At 38.0% G+C, this 20,975-nt stretch overlaps 1 protein-coding gene across 1 annotated transcript in view; it reads left to right on the forward strand.

The window, feature by feature from the left end:
* Positions 1-20,975, forward strand: part of ENTHD1 (ENTH domain containing 1) — a 94,955-nt gene that overhangs the window by 35,904 nt on the left and 38,076 nt on the right. Inside the window, exon 4 of the mRNA XM_044227350.1 lies at positions 13,298-13,421. Within this exon, the coding sequence (XP_044083285.1) occupies positions 13,298-13,421 (124 nt within the window). The remainder of the gene's footprint in view (positions 1-13,297; positions 13,422-20,975) is intronic.

Here is a 20,975-nt window from a genome sequence, read left to right on the forward strand (position 1 = left end):
AGAAAAATTCTTTTTATGCCAATATAATAAAGATCTCTGACTTTTTCTTCTAAATGGACTCCTTGTGCCCTCTAGAATTTTATTATATAGCGTAAGACGGGTTTTATCATCTTTGCACCCCTGTAGATAAATAATATTTTGGTTGTTGGACAGTCCATCTTTCTCTCATCTAAAAAAACCTTTTTATTGTGAAATAAAATTATAGACTTGGAGGCAGCTGCAGCTATAGGTACAGAGTCCCAAGTACCCTGTACCCAGCATCCCTCCCCCCACCCCCCCCACCCCCCCGCTGGCATCGTCTGTGACTGTAGTACAAGTCACGGCATTGAAACAGAGATGGCCATCGCTATGTTACTGCTGACTGACTGCAGGCCTTACTCAGTTTCCAAATTTTCAATTCAGTATTCAGTTTTTTAATCTGTATTTATGTATGTGTGTTGGGGGGGGCAGTTTCCTAAGCAATTTTATTCCAAGTATAGATTCATGTAACCAGCACCAAAATCAAGATCCAGAAGTGTTATGTCCACACAAAAGCGGTCTGTCCTGCTACCCACCCCATCTCCTCCCCACCCCTTAACCACCTCATGCCCTGATAGCCCTGATCTCTTATCCATCTCTATAGTTTTATTATTTTTAGAATGTTATGTAAATGGAACAGACAATATATAACATTTTGAGAGTTTTTTTATTCCCCCACTCAATATAATACTCTTGAGATCCATTCAGGCTGTGATGTTTTCATATCTCTAGGATAAATGCGTGAGGATGTGATTGCTGAGGGGTGTGGTAAGTGCATACTAAATTTGGTTAAAAAAAAAAAAAGGTCCAACTGTTTTCTAGAGCAGCTATAACATTTTGCATTCCCACCAGCAGTGTATGAGAGCTCCAGTTTCCCTGCGTCCTCGCCAACTTTTGCCATTACCGTTTTTATTTTAGATATTTGAATAGGTCTGTGATGATACCTCATTGTGGTTTTAATTTGTGTTTCCCCAAAAGCTAATGATGTCGAGCATTTTTTTCATGTGCTCCTTTGTACCATCATAACTTCTCTTTGGTGAAATGTATGTTCAGATCTTTTGCCCATTTTCTTTTTGTTTTTTTTTTAAAGATTTTATTTATTTATCTGACAGAGAGAGACCACAAGTAGGCAGAGAGGCAGGCAGAGAGAGAGAGGGAAGCAGACTCCCCGCCGAGCAGAGAGCCCGATGCAGGACTCAGTCCCAGGACCCTGAGATCATGACCCGAGCCGAAGGCAGCGGCTTAACCCACTGAGCCACCCAGGCGCCCCTTTTGCCCATTTTCTAATTGAACTGTTTGTTTATCACCATTGAGTTTTGAGAGCTCCTCGCATGTTCTGAATACCATCATGTTTCTGTTCATGCTCTTATCCATGAAGATGTCCGTCTTGTTTCTGAGCATGACCTGTGTCTTTAATTTTAACATTCGTATTTTCTCTGCCATTGCTGTGTGTTTGGGGAAGGTTGGTATCCCCAAAGTGTGAACTTACAGAACCATCTTGACTGGCAATCTGTTCAACTCAAGATTATTTGCAATGATCTCATTCGCTCATTTGTTTTTCTGTTTTGTGTATGTTTCTCCTTCTGAGGCAAGCTCCTTGAGAGTAGAAACCATTTTAGTCTTACTCGTTACTGAATCTGTGTTTGCCAAATATTTGTTAATGAAGAAATGACTGAATAGTAGATGCTCCATATTAACTTCCCTCTCTCCCTTTCTTGTAAAAGAGACTTATTTGGTCTTCCGCTTGGCCTGCCACTGTTCCAGTGAGAATGGCTGGAATTATTTATTCACCATCTGTTCCCAACCCTTTCCCGAACTCAGTTAGGTATTGGATTTACCTGATTTTCTAGCAGCTCAGAAAAGTACATAAAATTAAAATTTCACTGTTCCTTAATTACATTGTAGACCACAGACTGAAAATCTGTAGATTATGACGTGGGAAGCAAAGGCAGAAGAAAAGTCATCAAATTTCCTTATTACTTATAGTCCATTGATAAGTCCTTGAAACAGGCAGAGTGACATTCCTCTAGGGACTCAGCTGCCTAGATGTTAATACTTTGCCAAGGGCAAAAGGTAATCTTAACCCAACCTCTAGGATCCTGTAAGTACTTTAACATAAAAAGATGCCTTTGGAAACTTCCTTTACCTCTACCCTCCCACTCCTGCCCCCCCCCAATACATGTTGGCAATCATCTTCCAAGCATATGACCCACTGATATACATCTGAAGGGTCTCATGACTGAGGGCTTACTAAACAATAATAAATGACTTTTCCCAACAGTAGTCAACCCCCTCAGGATCCTGGAAACCTTCCTTCCTAAATACCTGGGAGGCTTACACCATCCCTAACCCCCTCCCAACTTGAAAGTATGTAATTGGCTGCTCCTCATGACCCCAGTGCAGCTCTTTCTACCCACAGGTCCTGTCCCCAGGCTTTAATAAAACCACCTTTTTACACCAAAGACGTCTCAAGATTTCTTTCTTAGCTGTTGGCTTCAAACCCTAAAGTCTATCCTATATCAGATTATTTTTTAAAAATTGACTCTAAGTAAAATTGATTCTTAAATTTGAGACCAGTTTTATTTGCTGCTGCTGGCTTTTAAGGGAGAAAATAGACTTGAATAATCTTACATGCTTTGGACTCTAACAAAGGCATAAAATAGCACCTAGCTTTTTTGTATCAGTCTTCCACTTCTCATTATTACTGTTTTCTCTTACTTGAGAGGAACCACTATAACTGATTTACATCATTCAGCATCTTCCATCAGTTAGCATGAAATGGTGCCCTTCTCTCAAAAGAAATTTAAAGCTGGATTTTCCTTTTTCAATTCATTAGCACTATATCGTGACATGATTCCATCATTCTGTTGACAAGCGTCTCCTCTTCTTACCATCAGGAACATTTGATGCAACCCAATATGTCCTCTTCAGAAATCTCCTTTTGTGGCAGAAGACAGCACCTACCAGGCTGAACAGTAAAATCCAATTGTTGTTGCCAAATGTACTACATCTACATTAAAATTCTCATGTTCTTAATAAGAATGAAATAGAAATGATACTGTTGATTGCTTAGGCAGATGAAGGGTGCTTAAAAAATCTTTTAAAAACTTTAAATAGAAACCTCTTTATTCTCTTTCTACAAATGAAAGAATGATCTAAAAGCAGTAAATAAAATTCTTAACAGAATAGGGCTTTCAAAAGCAGAACAGCGCTCGCCTGTGATACTTTCAAAACTAAGAAAAGCCTGCGAATGTATGACACTTAGACAAGGATATGTTTTCTCTCTGCGTACTGTCCAGAATTTTTATTATTAAATTTGCTAATTAATAAGGTTATATGTAGCTTTTCGCCACCTTGAAAGACCTTCCTCTTTTCCTGCTTGAGGAGATTCAATAATAAGGGTTATGGGTTTGTTTTTTTTGTTTTTTTTTTTTTTTTTGGTCACAGTTGTTTCTATAGCAACAGATAGGGATGCTACGAATTGGTTCACACAAAATTAAAGCTGACCAAAGCCTTCAGTCTAGTTGTGAGTTGCTAAATTGCTAGTGATGGAAGATAAATGTTTATTTCCTACTGTCTCTGTTTATTATTTTGCTAAATGAAGAGTAAACAGTTTTTATCCTCGGGTTTATTAGCATATCATTTATTATGTTTGCAAAAATTTGAACTCATCATAGCTGTTAGGGAAGTGGAAATCATACCCATTTTAATCATGCTAACCCATCATCCCTTTACTTCTTTTCTGCGTCATTACCTCATGCTTAAAAGTCCTTTTTTATTTTCATGTTGGTATTTTTATTCTTTTTGAGTTGGAAGATAATTACGGGGAAAAGTTCAAACGATATGAAATGGTAATGAGTGAAAGTTTCTTCTTAATTCCGTGTGCACCTTCTATTCCCATCCATTACTAACTAGGTTCTTCGAGATTTGGGAGGGAAATTTTCTGTGTCTGTGCATTTCTTTAACCTAAAGGAATCCGTTCAGTATGTACTGCTCCACGGTGTGCTGTGAACTAAGCGATACATCTTGGACATCTTTTTAAGTAATCGGTGTAATCATTGAATATATATCATCCCAAATCTTTTTTCGCTAAACTGTAGATTATGAATTCCTTTCTCTATCAGTCTGTATAACTGCCGTATTCTTGATGCGTAAATGAATCTTCATTTATTTCATCACCCCCTGAATATTTTTATGTTTTTGTCTATTGAAAGCAATGTTGTAATAATGGCTCTTATATACATTGATTTTGATGTTGTCCTCAAAGTGGAGTTATTGAAAGGTTACATTTATTTTTCATTTTGAAAAGTCCTCCTAAACTGCCCTCCCCAGAATTGCATAGTTTATATCCACCAAAAGCATATCCCCTCATCTTCGCAAATAACCAAATATTATCATCTTGTACATTTTTGTCAGTCTGAGAGGTGGGAAAAGTTTGTTTTACTTTGTTCCACGATAATTATAGGTAAGATTAGAACAACTTTTGATGTTTTTATTGGGAATTTGTGTTTCTTTTTTATTATGAACTCTATTCATATCCTTTGCTCATTTTTTTCTGGATTCTCTTTTTCTTACCAGTTTCTTTTTGTCTTTTTAAAAGATTTAATTTATTTATTTGACAGAGAGACACAGTGAGAGAGAGAACACAAGCAGGGGGAGTGGGAGAGGGAAAAGCGGGCATCCCACCAAGCACGGAGCCTGATATGGGGCTCAATCCCAGGACCCAGAACCCCAGGACCTGAGCTGAAGGCAGAGGCTTATTGACTGAGCCACTTTCTTACCAGTTTCTAAGAGCTATGTGGCTATTAAGTGATTAGCCCATTGTCTGCTTCTTTATCTGTCTATTCATTTTCAATTTTACATTTGATTTTTTACTTTATGGCTTTTTTTTTTTTTTTTTTAGGCCTTTGTGAAAGGAGAGCACACTGTTCTTCCTTTGTTTCTTTTTTCCTCTCACACTGTGGTCACACTTCACTTCTGACAGCAGAGATGTGGGCTTTCCACACACCAAGCTATTCTCTGCTACACCAGCTGGGTGTCCTGCCATTTAACTCATTTCTGACACTGTCTACCTGAAGATAGCATCAGATTTCACAGGCTGCTTGCACAGTCCCCAAAGCTCCCTTTTCCCCACGTCCCATTTCAGATGCCTATTGCAAGCCCAGAGTTGTCTCCTTTACTTCGAACCCACCACTAGAAATTGGGATTCCCATCACCCCTTCCTTGGGTTTGATCACTTGCTAGAACAGCTCACAGAACTCATAAAAATTTTTACTTACAGTTGTGGTTTATTATATAATAAAGGATATGAGAAAGGATGCAGATGAATTGTTAGATGAAGAAATGCATAGGGTAAGGCCCAGAACTTTCCCAAGTGCAAGAGTTGCTGTCCCCATGGAATTGGTCTATGTCACCCTCCTGGCATGTACATATATTCACCAACCCAAAAGCAGCCTGAACTCCAAATATTTGGAATTTTCATGGCGGCTTCATCACATAGGCATGATTGATCCTTTACTCCATCTCCAGTATCTCTCCCCTTCCAGGAGGATGGGGTGTGGGACTGAAAGTTCCAGGCTTCTAATCATGGCTTGGTCTTTCCAATGACCGGTCCCCATCCTGAAGCTGTCTAGGAGCCCATCAAGAGTTACTTCATAGGGGGGCCTGGGTGGCTCAGTGGGTTAAAGCCTCTGCCTTCAGCTCGAGTCATGATCCCAGAACCCCGGGATCGAGCCCCGCATCGGGCTCTGCTCAGCAGGGAGCCTGCCCTCCCCCCAACCTGCCTCTGCCTACTTGTGATCTCTGTCTGTCAAATAAATAAATAAAATCTTTTTTTTTTTTTAAAAAGAGGGGCCCCTGGGTGGCTCAGTGGGATAAAGCCTCTGCCTTCGGCTCAGGTCATGATCTCAGGGTCCTGGGATCCAGCCCCACATCAGGCTCTCTGCTCAGCAGGGAGCCTGCCCCCACCAACCTGCCTCTCTGCCTACTTGTCATCTCTGTCTGTCAAATAAATAAATAAAATCTTAAAAAAAAAAGAAAAGAAAGAAAAAGAGTCACTTCATAGAACAAAAGACACTCTAATTGCCCTGAAAATTCCAATGGATTTAGGAGCTCTGTGTCAGGAATGGGGATCAAAGACCAAATATTAAAACAAAAGATACTCCTAGTGCTCTTACGGAGCTCTGTGCCAGGAACCGTAAATAAAACCTAAATACATTTTTATTATAAATCACACTATCACAGCCTTAAAGCAGTCTTCAATTTTTGTTAAAAGGTAATCAAATTTTCCTTTCCATTATTATGGCTTCTAGATTTTAAGCCATTGTTAGAAAGACCTTCTGTAGTCTAAGATTTTATTAAATATCACCCTGGCTTTTACTGATTTTTTTTTTAGAAGATTTCTTTATTTATTTAAGAGAGAGTCGGGAGAGAGGCACAGAGAGAGGGTGAGAGAGATTCAAGCAGGCTTGTGCTCGGCTCAATCTCATGATCCCAAGGTCAGTACCTGAGCCCAAGCCAAGAGTCAGGTACTTAACACCAAGAGTCAGACGCTTAACCAACTGTGCCACCCAGACACCCACCCCATCCTGGTTTTTTATCTAACAAGCTATTTTTTAGGTCAATTTTAGATCACAGCAGAAGTGAATGGAAAGCAAGAAGCTGTCCCATATACCCCATGTGTACCCCCACCTGCCTCTGCCCCATATGACCTCCCACACTATTAACAGCCACACCAGAGTGGTCATTTGTTATAATCAGTGAACCTAAATCAATGCTTGTTACCATCCAAAGACCATAGTTCACACTAGGGTTCACTCTTGGTGTTGTGTGTTCTCTGGCTTTTGACAAATGTGTAATGTCCTTTATCTACCATTATAGTATCATGGAGAATAGCTTCATTGTACTAAAAATCCTCTGCACTCCATCTGTTCATTCCTCTGCCTGCTAACCCCTGGCAACCACTGTTCCTTTTACTATCTCCTTAGCCTCGCCTTTTCCAAAGTCATATGGTTGGAATCATACAGTATGTAGCCTTTTCCAACTACTACTTTCATTTAGTATCGTACATTTAAGATTCCTCTATGTCTCTTCATGGCTTGACTGCTCATTTCTGTTTAAAACTGAATAATATGCCATGGTCTGGATATAAAGATTATTAACCCATTCACCTCTTGAAAGACATCTGGATTGCTTACAACTTTTGGCAATTATGAATAAAGCTACTGTGAACAATTGTGTGTAGGTTTTGTGTATAGGTTTTGCGTAAGTTTTTAACTCCTCTGTGTAAATACCAAGGGGTGCAATTGCTAGGTTGTGTGATAAGCAAGTGTTTAGTTTTGTAAAGAACTGTCCTAGTTCTTTTATGCTTTAATTTTAAAAATCTATTTAAATGTTATCCATCAAAAATTTATTTGTTGAATGGGGAGTGGTAAAGATTCACCTTTCAAACTATATCTTTATAAATGATAATCAGTTGTCTCAGTGTCACTTACTGAACAATCCATGTTTTCCCCATTGACTTGAATTGTGGTTTCTATTACATAATAAATTCCCATTTATGTTTAGGTCCATTCTTGGATTTTTCCATTTCTTTATATTAAAGATGTACCATTTAAAAGATCAGCTATAACATTAAAAATAAAGAAGAGGAGGTTACTCATAAAGGGAAAGGGGAATAAGGTGGAGAGGATAAATAGAAGCTAGGTTCCTTTGATTATACAATGGTTTCAGATTTGTTATTGAAATCCTGGAAATATTTTTACATAATTATAAAACAATATTATACTAAACAAAGTAATCCTTTAAAATGTAAAATAAAATTAAACAAACGTTCATTGCATTCAGTTGGTGTTTTTATTCTAAGATGTTGGTGTTTTTGACCCAAGATTATTGTGAGTATAATGTGGAATGAATCAAATGAGTATCATCTTTGTATCACCTTTGGTGCCCTTGAGAACTGGGATTCTTGGCATGAGGGAAAGGAGATATGAATTTAAGATAGAAGAGACTGTCTTGACCTCACAGACCTGAATTGGATTGAAGGTATATCAGTATAAACTCATGAGGATCTTACCTGAAATCTTTTGGAAAATAAACTCCTAAATTTTTCATCGTCAAGGGGAAGTCTCACAGAAAGTGTTAAAATGCATAGAATTGAATGAGAAGACAGCACAATGTATCAAAATATATGAGACACAGGTAAAATAGTTGTGGGGAGGAAATTTATAGCACTAAATGCTTGTATTAGAAAAGAGAAATGGTCTACGGCCATACCACCCTGAACGCGCCCGATCTCGTCTGATCTCGGAAGCTAAGCAGGGTCAGGCCTGGTTAGTACTTGGATGGGAGAAAAGAGAAATGGTATAAAATCAATAATTTAAGTTTCTTTGAAAAAACTAAGAAAAGCAAAATAAACCTACATGAAACAGAAGAAAGAAAATAAAGAATAGAAATTAGTGAAATTGAAAGCAGGAGAACTGTTAACAGAAAGTGAATGATATAAAAAAATCTAGTTCTTTGAAAAATATAAAACTGATAAACTTCTAGCAAGACTGATGAAGAGAGAAGACCCAGGTTACCGATATCAGGATGAAATAGGATATTCCTGCAGTTCCTGTAGCTATAAAAGGATAATAAAGAATTACTGCCAGCAACTCTATGCTCATAAGTTTGACAATTTGAAGAACTAGAACAATTTCTCAGAAGGCACAAACTCCCAAAATTCAAAGATGATGAAAAAGAATGTGAATAGTTCTATGACCATTTTTTTAAGTGAATTTGTAGTATGAGTCTCCTGAAAAAGAAATCTCCAGGCCCAGATGGTTTTACTGGAGAATTCTATCAAAGATTTAAATAAGAATTGACACTATTTTCATACAGAGGTCTTTCAGAAAACAGGAGGGAATGCTTCCCAGTTCATTTTATGAGGCAAGTATTATTCTGCTACTAAACCCAGAAAAAGAAACTACCCAAGTGTATATATATATAATATTATCTCTCATGAAATTAGATTATTATCTCTCATGAAATTAGATGCAAAAAATCCTCAAAAAATTTTACCCATCGAATCCAGCCATGTATTTTTAAAAAATTACACACCAGGTCTAAGTGGGATTTAATCCAGGTGTGGTTCAACATTTGAAAGCCAGTCAATGCAATTCATCATATCAACAAATTAAAGAAGAAAAATCATAGGATTTTGTCATTGATGCAGATGAGCATTTATTAACAAAATTCAACACCCATTTATGATAAAAACTCAGCAACTAGAAATAAAGAATTTCCTTAGTTTGATCAAGATAACCTACACAAAACCTACAATAGCATCATTCTTAACAGTGAATGGTTTCCTTTCAAGATCAGGAACAAGGCCAGGACTTATTCAACATAACGCTGGAAGTTCCAGCCACTGCAACAAAAAAAGGTATGGAAAACAGAGAGGAAAAAATTAAATTGTCCTTGTTTTCAGATAGTCTGCATAGAAAATCTCAAAGCAATGACAAAAACAAACTTCAGGTGCCTGGTTGGCTGAGTTGGTTGAGCATCTGATTCTTGGTTTTGGCTCAGGCTTGTGCTCTCTCTAAAATAAATAAATAAATCTTAAAAATCAACAACGACAACAAAAAACCCTCATAGAACCAGCACGTGAATTCAGTAGGGTTATAGGGTATAAGATCAACATACATAAATAAGTTAACATTTTTATGTACTAAGAGTGAACATGTTGAAACTGAAATTAAGACACATCCAATTTGCAGTTAATGCTCCAAAATGAAATCCTTAGGTATAATTGTAACAAAACATATGTAGAATCAGTATGCTGAGAATTATAAAATACATAATTATAAAATACTGATGAAGGAACTTAAAGACTAGTCAAACATACCATGTTCATGGGTTGAAAGACTTGTCATAATAAAGATGTCCCTAATTACTCTATAAGTTTAATGGAGTTCCTGTCAAAATTCCAGCAGTTTTTTTTACACAGAGATAACAAAGTTATAAAATTCATATGGGAAGGCATAGGCCCTAGAATAACTAAAACCATCTGAAAAAGAAGAATAAAGTGGAACTAATCATGCTGCCTATTAAAGCCTATTTCAAAGCTACCATAATCAAGAGAGTGTGGTATGGGTGGAGAGATAGATACTACGATAGAGAACCAAGAAAGACCCACAGCAATATGGCCAATTGATTTTTAACAGAGGAACCAAAGGAATTCAACGGACGAAAGATAACCTTTTCAACAAATGATGTTGGAACAATTGGACATTCATAGGCAAAACCATGAACCTCAATGTAAACCTCATAGAAATTGAGTCCAAGTGGATCATGGACTTAAATGTAAAATGTAAAACTATCAAACTTTTTAAAACTACTGTAGAAAAATCTTTGGGATCTAAGGCTGGCCAAAAACATGATCCCTAAAAGAAAAAAAGTTAAACTTCATCACACAAGGGTATAAACACAAGTTACAGCCTGAGAGAAAATATTTGCAACCCACATATCCAGCTCAAAGGACTAATATCGGGAGCATAAAAACAAAACAAAACTTCTCGGAGTCCTGCATGTGACTCTTAATCTCAGGGTCATGAGTTTAGGCCCCATGTTGGGCAGGGAGCCTACTTTTTTAAAAATTTAAAAAAACCTCAAAATCCTAACAGTTAAAAACCAAACAATCCAACTAGAAAATGGGCAAATGACAAAAACTGTCACTTCAGCAAATAAAAATGGCAGATAAGCACATGAAAAGATGTTCAATATCACCTGTTAGGAATATGTAATTTTTTAAAAAGATTTTATTTATTTGACAGATATCACAAATAGGCAGAGAGGCAGGCAGAGAGAGAGGAGAAAGTAGGCTCCCCGCTGAGCAGAGAGCCCGATGTGGGGCTCGATCCCAGGACCCTGAGACCATAACCCAAGCTGAAGGTAGAGGCTTTAGCCCACTGAGCCACCCAGGCGCCCAGAATATGTAATTTTAAACACATAATGAAATATAGGTGTGCCTGGATGGCTCAGTGGGTTAAGCCTCTGCCTTCGGCTCAGGTCATGATCTTAGGGTCCTGGGATCAAGCCCCGCACCGGGCTCTCTGCTCAGCGGGGAGTCTGCTTCTCCCTCTCTCTCTGCCTGCCTCTCTGCCTACTTGTGATCTCTCTCTGTCCAATAAATAAATTTTTAAAATCCTTAAAAAAAATAAACACATAATGAAGTATCAAAGTGGCTAAAATAAAAAATAATGACAACACCAAGTTTTGGCAGACATGTGGAGAAATTAGATCACTCAAATATTACCAGTAGAAATGTAAAATTGTGTAACAATTTTGGAAAACAGTTTGGCAGTGTCTTAAAAATTAAACATGCAACTACCATACAACCTGGCAATTGCATTCTTAGGCATACATCCCAGTGATATGAAAATTTATTTTCATATGAAAACCTGTACATAGTGTTAACAGCAACTTTATTTATAGTAACCAAAATCTGGAAACAATCCAGATTTCCTTTGACAGGTTAAACAAACTGTGATACATCTATACCATGGATACTACAGAGCAATAAAAAGGAATAAGTTATTAATAAATGAAACAACTTGGATGAATTTCTGGGAATTATGCCAGGTGAAAAAAGCCAATTCCAAAAGGTTATATCCTGTAGGATTCCTTTTATATAACATTGTTCAAATGTCAGAATTACAGAAATGGAGAACAGATTAGTAGTGGTGGGGGGCAGGCTATGGTAATAAAATAGTATCAGGAAGGATCTTTATGGTGAAGAGAATGTCCTCTATTTTGACTGCATCAATGTCAATATCCTGGATAATATTGTACTACAGTTTTTAAGATGTTACCTTTAGGGAAAACTGGGTAAAGGATACACAGGATCACTCTACTATTTCTTACAACTGAATATGAATCAACTATGATTTTAAGATGAAAATTGAAAATATAAGAAGGGGAAAATCATTTGGAAAAAATGGTTTGGCAGTTTCAAGGAAGTTAAAAGCTAACCTATCCTATGACCTAGCCTTTGTAGTTCTGTGTAAATATCCAGGAGTAATGAGTACATTTGTCCATAAAAAGATTTGAATAAGAATGTTCATAGTAGCTTTATTCGTAACAGCTGAAATTTGGAAACAATCCAAATGCCCATATGGAGGAGAATGGATAAACAAATTGTGGTATATTTATGCAAATGAATACTTCTTATAAAAAAAAAAAAAGGAACCGATGCACACAAAATACGGATAAATCTCACAAACATGTTAAGCCATGGGAATCAGATACAAAAGAGTACATACTATATGATTACATTCACAGGAAGCTCAAGAACAGGCAAACTCCTTGATTACGGTAGAAGGTAGAATACTGTGTACTGGTAGCAGGGGAATGGTGTCAGCTGGAAACGAGCTGGAGGAACTTTCTGGAATGACAGAAATGTGGCTACATAGGTATACACAAAATGTTAAAACTCATTGAGCTCCACACTTAAGGTTTATGCATTCTATGTTAATTATACCTTAAATAAAGTACTGTGGAACAAATCTCTGTTCATGGGCGGGAAAAGACATGTCAACTGATCCCACCGTGTACTTTATTTGAATCCTCTCCTAGACAAGCTATAGAAAAACCTACTTAACGGCACTTAGGAGAAATGGAAAAGATGAGTTTCTAATTGATGACATTAGGGAGTTGTGAAGTTTCTAGGTATAAAATAATGATCATTGTTAAAGAGTTTTTGTCATTTCGAGAGATATACTGAAATAAGTGATACATCTAGGATTTGCTTCACAATAAAACAGATGAGGAGTGGGAGGATATAGATAAAACAAGACTGGCCACGCACTGATTTGTTTAACCTGCATGGCTGGACTATCATCTGTTTTTTTTTACTCCATGATAAAAAGGTAAGGTTTTAAAATATGAATAAAAGATACACACGGGTAGCTTTATTCTTACCGGTAGAACAGAAGAATCATCTTCCCAGATAGCTCGAGGGCTGATAGGGACAGTTAATGCCTCAAAGAGAATCATGGCTTGCCTGCACCCGCTGTCTTCACCAAGGAGTGAGGATCTCCAAGGGTAGAAAACCACCCTGTACCCAGTGGACCCCGAGGGTATAGCTAACTTATATTTGAGTTCTTCCAATTAAAATGTGTTTCTGTTAGCCCATATAGACACACTGTGGCTCCATAAATTGTCCACCTACTTTAACAAACTGAAGCACTGGGATCAATTACTTTTTTCAACCTTTATGTGCTCTCCTGTTTTCTCTAAGGACCTGATGTTATTTTATGAGGATGATCCAAAGCCACTTTTGCCGACAGTTCCTCCTTCCATTATCTCGTCAACTAAATGGCTATCAGAAGGGCCAGCAGACGTTTGTAACCTCTGGGATGCAGGTAAATTGGTTAAAAGATTAGAAAGGCAACTCAGAAACATGAATAAGAAGCATTGGACAGGAATTGCTTTTCATCAGATTTTATTTTGTGAAATACAGCAGCAATGGCTTTAATTTAACTTCGATAATGAGGGATGAGACTAGCGTGGATGAATTCAACCCACACATGGTCCTGTAATCTGAATTAACATTGGTTTCAGTGGGGTTTTAGTCCCTCTATTTTGCTTTTTTCCTTTTTCATTGTGTCGAAAATTATTAACTGCAAACCTCAAATCTCTTATGAATGGTTTTAAATGCAGAAAAATTAGAGGTCCTTTTTTCATTTGTGTTAACTTCGCTTTGATAAAGAGTTTAAATTGTGACATTTTTCATAAGCAAGCATTGGACCAAAATGTGAAAAGCAAGATGTACGGCATCCCACAAATCAGCTAATCACCTCTTGAATAATTAGCATTAGAGAAAGTATGGTATAAAATGATACAGACTGCCCTCCAATAAATGACATATCCATTTCCACCTGGGCTTGGCTGCTGCTCGGGCTCTGATTGATTCACACTGGAGCCACTCCATACTGTTCCTGTTCTTCAGAAACTCGATTTTTAATACATCCTTCCTCTTGCTTTTCTCAAAAAATAGGACTCAGGACCCTCTGCCAAGATGGGAATGAAACATTCTCATTAGTATCTTTCAGCCCTTCATTTATCTATGCTTTTCTATTCAGCCAGGCATCCTTTCCCTCACTGCAGAGGTGGCTCCTTATGTTTCGAGTTTCATCTGCTCCCTCATCTTTAGGCCACGTGCTGTGCTTTCCTCCTCCCATAGATCCCCAATATCCAAAATATAAAAACTGTAGTCGATTAGAATAGATTTCTTTTACGGGTTCATGTTTATATAATTTTCTTATAAAACTCATCATGAGAATGATGAGGAGGATATTTCAATAAACGCGGATCACGGAGTTGTGGGTTATGGTGATATTTGTAGTACAAGGATGGTATAATTACTCACATGGATAATTCGTTATAAGTGCTTCCCATTTTCAAGACAGCTTGCTCCATATTCTTAGAATACGCTTTATGTCAACTGATCCAGATCCAGAAGCTTCAAAGAAGAATGGTAAGAAAAACCTTTTTTGTGATCTAATGTCCCCTCATAGTCCCCCACCCCCAACATTTTAAAAATAGGCTTCATTTTTTAAAGCAGTTTTAGGTTCACAGTAAAATTGAGTGGAAGGTACAGAAATTTCCCCACATACGCTTGCCTCCAGACAAGAACAACCTTACATCTGTTGCAGTCAGTGAACCTACGTTAACGCTTTCATTGCCCAAAGACCATAGTTTCCATCAGGGATCATTCTTCGTGTTGTGTGTTCTGTGGGTTTGGACGAGTGTCTGAAGACATGTATCTGCCACTACAGTATCATACAGACTAGTTCACGGCCCTGCCAGACTCCTTGTGCTCTGCCTGCCGTTCCTCCCTTCCTCCTAACCCCTGGCTGCCACTATATTTTAACTGTCTCCATAGTTTTGCCTTTTCCAGGAAGTCCTATAGCTGAGCTCACACAGGATGTGGCCTTTTCAGACTGACTTCTCTTATTCAGCAGCGCATTGAAGGCTCCACCATGTCTTTCATGGCTTGATAGCCCCTTCCTTTTTAGTGCCGAATGGGATATACCAGGGTATTTAACCATTCACCTGCTGAAGAACATCTCGGTTGTGTCTAAGTTTGGGCGCGTTTAAATGAAGCTACTGAGAATATCCATGGGCCCATTCTCGTGTGGAAATAAGTTTCCCCAGCCAACATTGTAATACAAGTGAAATGGAATATAAATGAGCCTAAGAGGCAGTCCTGTAGAGGAAAAAAGTCACAAAACATATTGAGTGAAGGATGATTCCACCATGTTCCTTGGTTGGAACTCATCTTGATTGGAGGAGTTTTCCTACTTTTGAGCCTTCCTTTTCTCCTGCTTTTCCTTCACACCAATCTCAGAGGTATCTTGCTAAAGTGCAGGTCTAAGCATTTCACTTCCCAGCTTAAAAACTTTCCACAGTTTTCCACGCCAATAGGATGTCTAGTTTTTTCATGCTGTCATAGGAGACTTTTCATGGCCTGGTCGCCACCAACATTTGTGACCGCATCACCCAGTACTGCCAACATTCGCGTTGCTCTGCGACATTCTGTTGCTTGTGTAGTTTCTTCTCCTTAGAAAGTCTTTGTTCCAGTTACTTCAGCTGTGTAACACATTGCTCTCAAACTTTGTGGCATAAAATAACCATTTATTCTGCTCATGGATTCTCTGGGTCAGGAATTAGGACAGGGCACAGTGGGGATGACTTTTCTCTGCCCCATGACGTATGTTTGGGCCTCAGCCCGAGAACACAAAGCCCGGGGATGGGAATCATCTGAAGGCGCGTTCACTCATGTGTCTCGTAGTTGGTGCCCACTATCGGCTGGGGGCCTCAGTTTCTCTCCACATGAGTCTCTTCATGTGGTCTCTCCACATAGGCTAGTTTGGGCTTTGTCACAGCATGGTGGCTGGGTTCCCAGGGTGAGCATCCGGTAAAAGAAAGGACTGGGCAGGAGCTGAATAATCTCAAAAATCGTGCTGTGGCACTTCCTTCCCATTCAGTTCATAAGGCAACCATAAAATCTCGCCCAAGTTCAAGGGGGTAGAATGTAGACCCCCCACCCCCTATGGAAAAGTGTCAATGTCATATTGAAAGAAAAGCATACAGATTGATGTGTGTGTTAGTACAGTCATCTTTGGAAAATACAATCTGCCACAGTCCTCCACAAAGTTATGGATGCTTGACAAAATTCTATTTAAACAGCAAGGCCCAGCTCAAATGTCACTATTGCTTTAAAATCTTTTCTACATAACCAGTTTTTCCTTTCACTGTGTTCCAATGAGAATTTGCCTATAACATTAGATATGAATTTATAGTTGTGTATCATTTTATAAGTTTTATCTATTTTTAATTAGATAAGTAATAAGTGAATATACTCTTATTTTTTAAATTCAAACAGTATAGAGTCAAAAATCCTCCTTGACTGTCCCTCACCCTAACACAGTTCCCTCCCCAGAGTTAACTGTTATTATCAATTTGTTACTCTTCAGGTCTTTTTTTGTGCATTTAAATACATACCTGTACCTTTGAAAGTATGGAGAACTGACTTTATTTTGATTTGGAATTTTCTGTATTTTACTGGAACTTTTTAAAGCAGTATCACTTGGCAGTCCTTCAGTGTATGTCAATATCTAGATATTTACCTATATATTTTTTAACTCCTACATTGCCTAGATATTATAGTTTATTTCCCTGCTGATAGACAGTTAGTGTTTTATATTTTTCACTATTACAAGGTATGGTTCAGTGAATAGCTCTGTGCACATATGTGGGTGTTTCTTTAGGGAGGATTCCTAGAAATGGAATCCCTGGGTCATAACTAAAATTTTCATTTTTTAGTGAATACTGTCAAATAGCCCCTCAAAATATCAGTACCAATTTACACTGGCTTGCAGTTTATAAGAGTACTTATTCACTCATACCCTCACTGGCACTTGATATTTTTCAAGTCTTACATTTTTATCACTTGGAAAAGGTTGCATTGCGTGGTAGGTATAATTTGCATATCTCCATGTATTTCCTCGTCTGTGCATTGCCTGCTTTTATCCTTAATCTGTTTTTCTTTTGGATTGTGCCTTGTGTTTATTTAAATTAAATGACTGTAAGGTTTTTATATATGTTGTTAACCTTAAGAATAAAAACTGCCAGTTATTTTACCGGCAAAAGATGGGGTTATTTGGGAATAAAAGAACTGCAATCCAGGATAAACAAGTGGTGGCCAAACAAAGGCAAATCCAAGGAACAAGGGTGAGGGACACTTTTTTTTTTTTTTGAGGTACACTTTTTTAAGGAGAAAATGGGTAGTTGGGAAGGCTGTTATAAGATAAACGTCCACTGGGGTAAACTGAGAGTTCCAAGCGTAGAGGCTTCCCATTGGCTGAGCTGTTGCTGGAGGGGAAGGGGTTAAGGAAAGCGACTCTTCCTCCACCTAAATGGTAGAGTAATGTGCGCGTGCAGGGTCAACTCCGGCTCTTCCTGCTGCACCTGCAACTGACTGGAGTGGGAGGGCGTGAGCGCTCCCCTGGGGAGACTCCAGACTCTGTTTTAGTGAGGGTTCTCCATTACTAATTTCCACTTACTAATCCTTTCTGTGACTTATGTTGCAAATACCACCTTCTAGGCTAGGGACTGTTTTTCAGATTTCTTTATAGAAGATTTTTGTTTTCTTGCTTTTGTAGAAGTTTTGTTTTATGTAGTCATGCGTATTATTATTTCCTTCCAGAGCTTTTGTTTTTTATATTTTGGTAAGTTTATTTTATATTGCAGTATAATTAACATACACTGTTACATAAGTTTCAGGTGTGCAACATAATGATCCAGCAATTCAGTACACTACCCAGTAGTGCTCACCGCGATAAGTGTAGTCACCATCTGTCACCGGACAACATTATTGCGTTGTATTGGCTCCGTTTCCTGTGCTGCACTTCTCATCTCTCTGACTTCCTTACTTTATAACTAGAGGTTTGTACCTCTTAATTCCCTTTATCTATTCCATCTCTCTCCCCACCTCCCCTCTGGAAGCCACCGGTTTCTTCTCTGTATTTAAGAGTCTGTTTTATTGTTTGTTTGTCTCTGTTTCTTTGTTTGTTCCTTTGTTTCATTTCTTAGAATCCACATATGAGTTAAATCATATGGTATTTGTCTTTTTTTTGGTCTAACTTTCCAAAGAAGACAAGCAGATGGCCAACAGACACATGAAAAGATGCTCAATATCAGTAACCATCAGAGAAATGCAAATGGAAATTACAACGAGATACCACTTCACACCTGTCAGATTGGCTAGAATAAAAAGGACAAGAAATAACAAGTGTTGGCAAGGATGTGGAGAAAAAGGAATCTGTGTGCACTGTTGGTGAGAATGTAAATTGGTGCAGCCACTGGAAAACAACATGGAGGTTCCTCAAAAAATTACAAATAGAAATACCCTATGATCCAGTAATCCCACTACTAGTATTTACCCAAAGAGGATAAAAACAGTAATTCAAAAGGACACTTGCACCCCTATGTTTACTGCAGTATTATTTACAATGTTCAAGATACTGGACAACCCACAGGTCTGTCAATAAATGGATGGATATAGAAGATGTGATGTGTGTGTATATATATTCATATATATGTGAATAATATTCCATTGCATATATATACGTATATATTCCATTGTGTGTGTATGTATTTTTGTGTGTTTGTGTATATATACACACAAAGATATACACATGTATAATCATGAAGAAGAGATCTGGCCATTTGTAACAACAACAAATTATACCCTAAAGGTGAAATAAGTAGAGAAAGTGAAATAAGTTGAGAAAGACAAATACCAAATGTGTGTGTGTGTGTTTTGTTTCGTTTTAGAGAGAGAGCACGTGCACGTGCGTGCAAGCGGCAGGGCAGGGGGGCAGAGGGAAAGACTGCTCAAGCAGACACTCGGCTAAGTGGGGAGCCCAACTCTGGGCTCAATCCCAGGACCCTGAGATCATGACCCAAGCCAAAATCAAAAGTTGGATGCCCAACAAACTGGGCCACCTTGGTGGCCCTTTGTGTGTTTTATTTTATTTTATTTTTTAAAGATTTTACTTATTTGTCAGAGAGAGAGAGTGTGAGAGCGTGCACAAGCAGGCAGAGAAGCAGGCTCCCTGCCAAGCAAGGAACTCGATATTGATACTGGACTTGATTCCAGGACCCTGGGATCATGACCTGAGCCAAAGGCAGTGGCTTAACCGACTGAGCCACCCAGGCATCCCCCTTTATGTGTTTTTTTTTTTTTCCCTTTATGTGTTTTGAAGAAGGTTTCCCTTATATCAAATTCATAGTACATATTCACCAATTTCTAAATTTTGTTTTAGTGTTTTAATCCATCTGGATTTAGAGTATTTGTTATTGGTTCTAGATCTGATGGGCCGTCAGTTGTCTCAAGAACATTTATTGACCAGTTCATTTTTCTCTATTTTAAAATGACTCTTTAACCTATACTAAATAGTATCTGTTTAACAACTCTTTTCTGTTCTCTTGATCCATTTTTCCAGTCCTGGTCTGTTTAAATTTTTGTAACTACTGTAATAATATGCCGTAGTATGGATGTATTCTATTTTACTTAACCAGTACTATATTAATGGTAACTTAGTTATTTCCATATTTTTACTATTATAATGATGAAATGACATCTTTGTCCCCTCTCAAATAAGGTAGGCTTTTTATTTATCTCATCGTTATTTATTATTTATATTATTATTTTATTTTTCACAATTTGATGCAGATTCTAAAATACATTATTCTGAATTTCTGTTGATAAATTCTGTCCAGTTTACAACTTATCCTGGCTTCAAATGGTTCTGCTTTACGTGTTATGATTTTGGCAACTTCAGACCATGGCAAAAATAAAGGCGGAAAGTCGTTCTGTACAACATCCTCTCCTCTCGTGCCTTCTCCCTCCTCGGGCACTCAGCGGTCTGCTGGTCCCACCGGCCGGCAGCGTGGGCGAGTCCTTGCGCCCTCACTGACCCTCCGTCATGCCTCCACTGACCCCATCCCTTTCTTTAACTGCCTGAGTGGCCACTCTTGAATTTTGTGCTCATCGTTCTTTGCTTTCTTCTTACTTTTACAACTTACATTTATTCTCTAAACAATATGTTACTTGGTTTTACAGGGTTTTCAACTTTACCTACATGGGGTCATTTTGAATTTATTTTTGGTGACTTATTACTCAACACGTTCTTGAGATTCATCTGTGCCTGTTGTCAATGTCATGGTCGTCGTTTGTTTCCACAAATGCTGTATGGTGTTTACTGTGTACGTACGTTTGAGTGTGTGTGTTCTGTTCCACTATCATCAGTACCATGGCAAGGTTTTTCGCATTGTGAACAGTGCCATTCGTGAACGTACTTATATACGCCGCCTGCCTCTCATGAGCAAGAGTTGCTCTGGGGCATAGATCTGGAAGTGAAATTACTGACGGTTCAGTATACATATCTTCAAATTAACTAGATAATGCCCAGTTTTCTCCAGAGTTCTAGTTGTCCCACATCCTCACCCAGCCTTCATATTGTCATTTTTAGGAAAAGAAAAATTGCCAATCAATTAAGTGAGAATTAGTATAGTATTTGTTCTAAAAGTTCTTTCAAATAATGAAATGGAGCGTATTTTCATATGTGTGTAGTTCATTCATGTTTCATCATCTATGAAATATCTGTTCATGTCTTTTGGCCATTTTTCTATTTGGTTGTTTGTCCTTCTCTTAGTTGATTTGTAGGAATTCTGTTATCTATTCTGGGAGCTAAACATTTCATTTTGTAAAGTTGTTCCAGTCTGTGACTTGTCTTTTCTCTTTGCTAGGAGTCTTTTGAGTAACAGAAATTCTCAATTTTAATGAAGTAGAATTTTATTCTTTATGGATTGTACTTTTGTATCTTGCTATTTAAATTCTTTCTTGT

The sequence above is a fragment of the Neovison vison genome, chromosome 12 (genome assembly GCF_020171115.1).
Source record: "Neovison vison isolate M4711 chromosome 12, ASM_NN_V1, whole genome shotgun sequence".
Classification (NCBI taxonomy): domain Eukaryota; kingdom Metazoa; phylum Chordata; class Mammalia; order Carnivora; family Mustelidae; genus Neogale; species Neogale vison.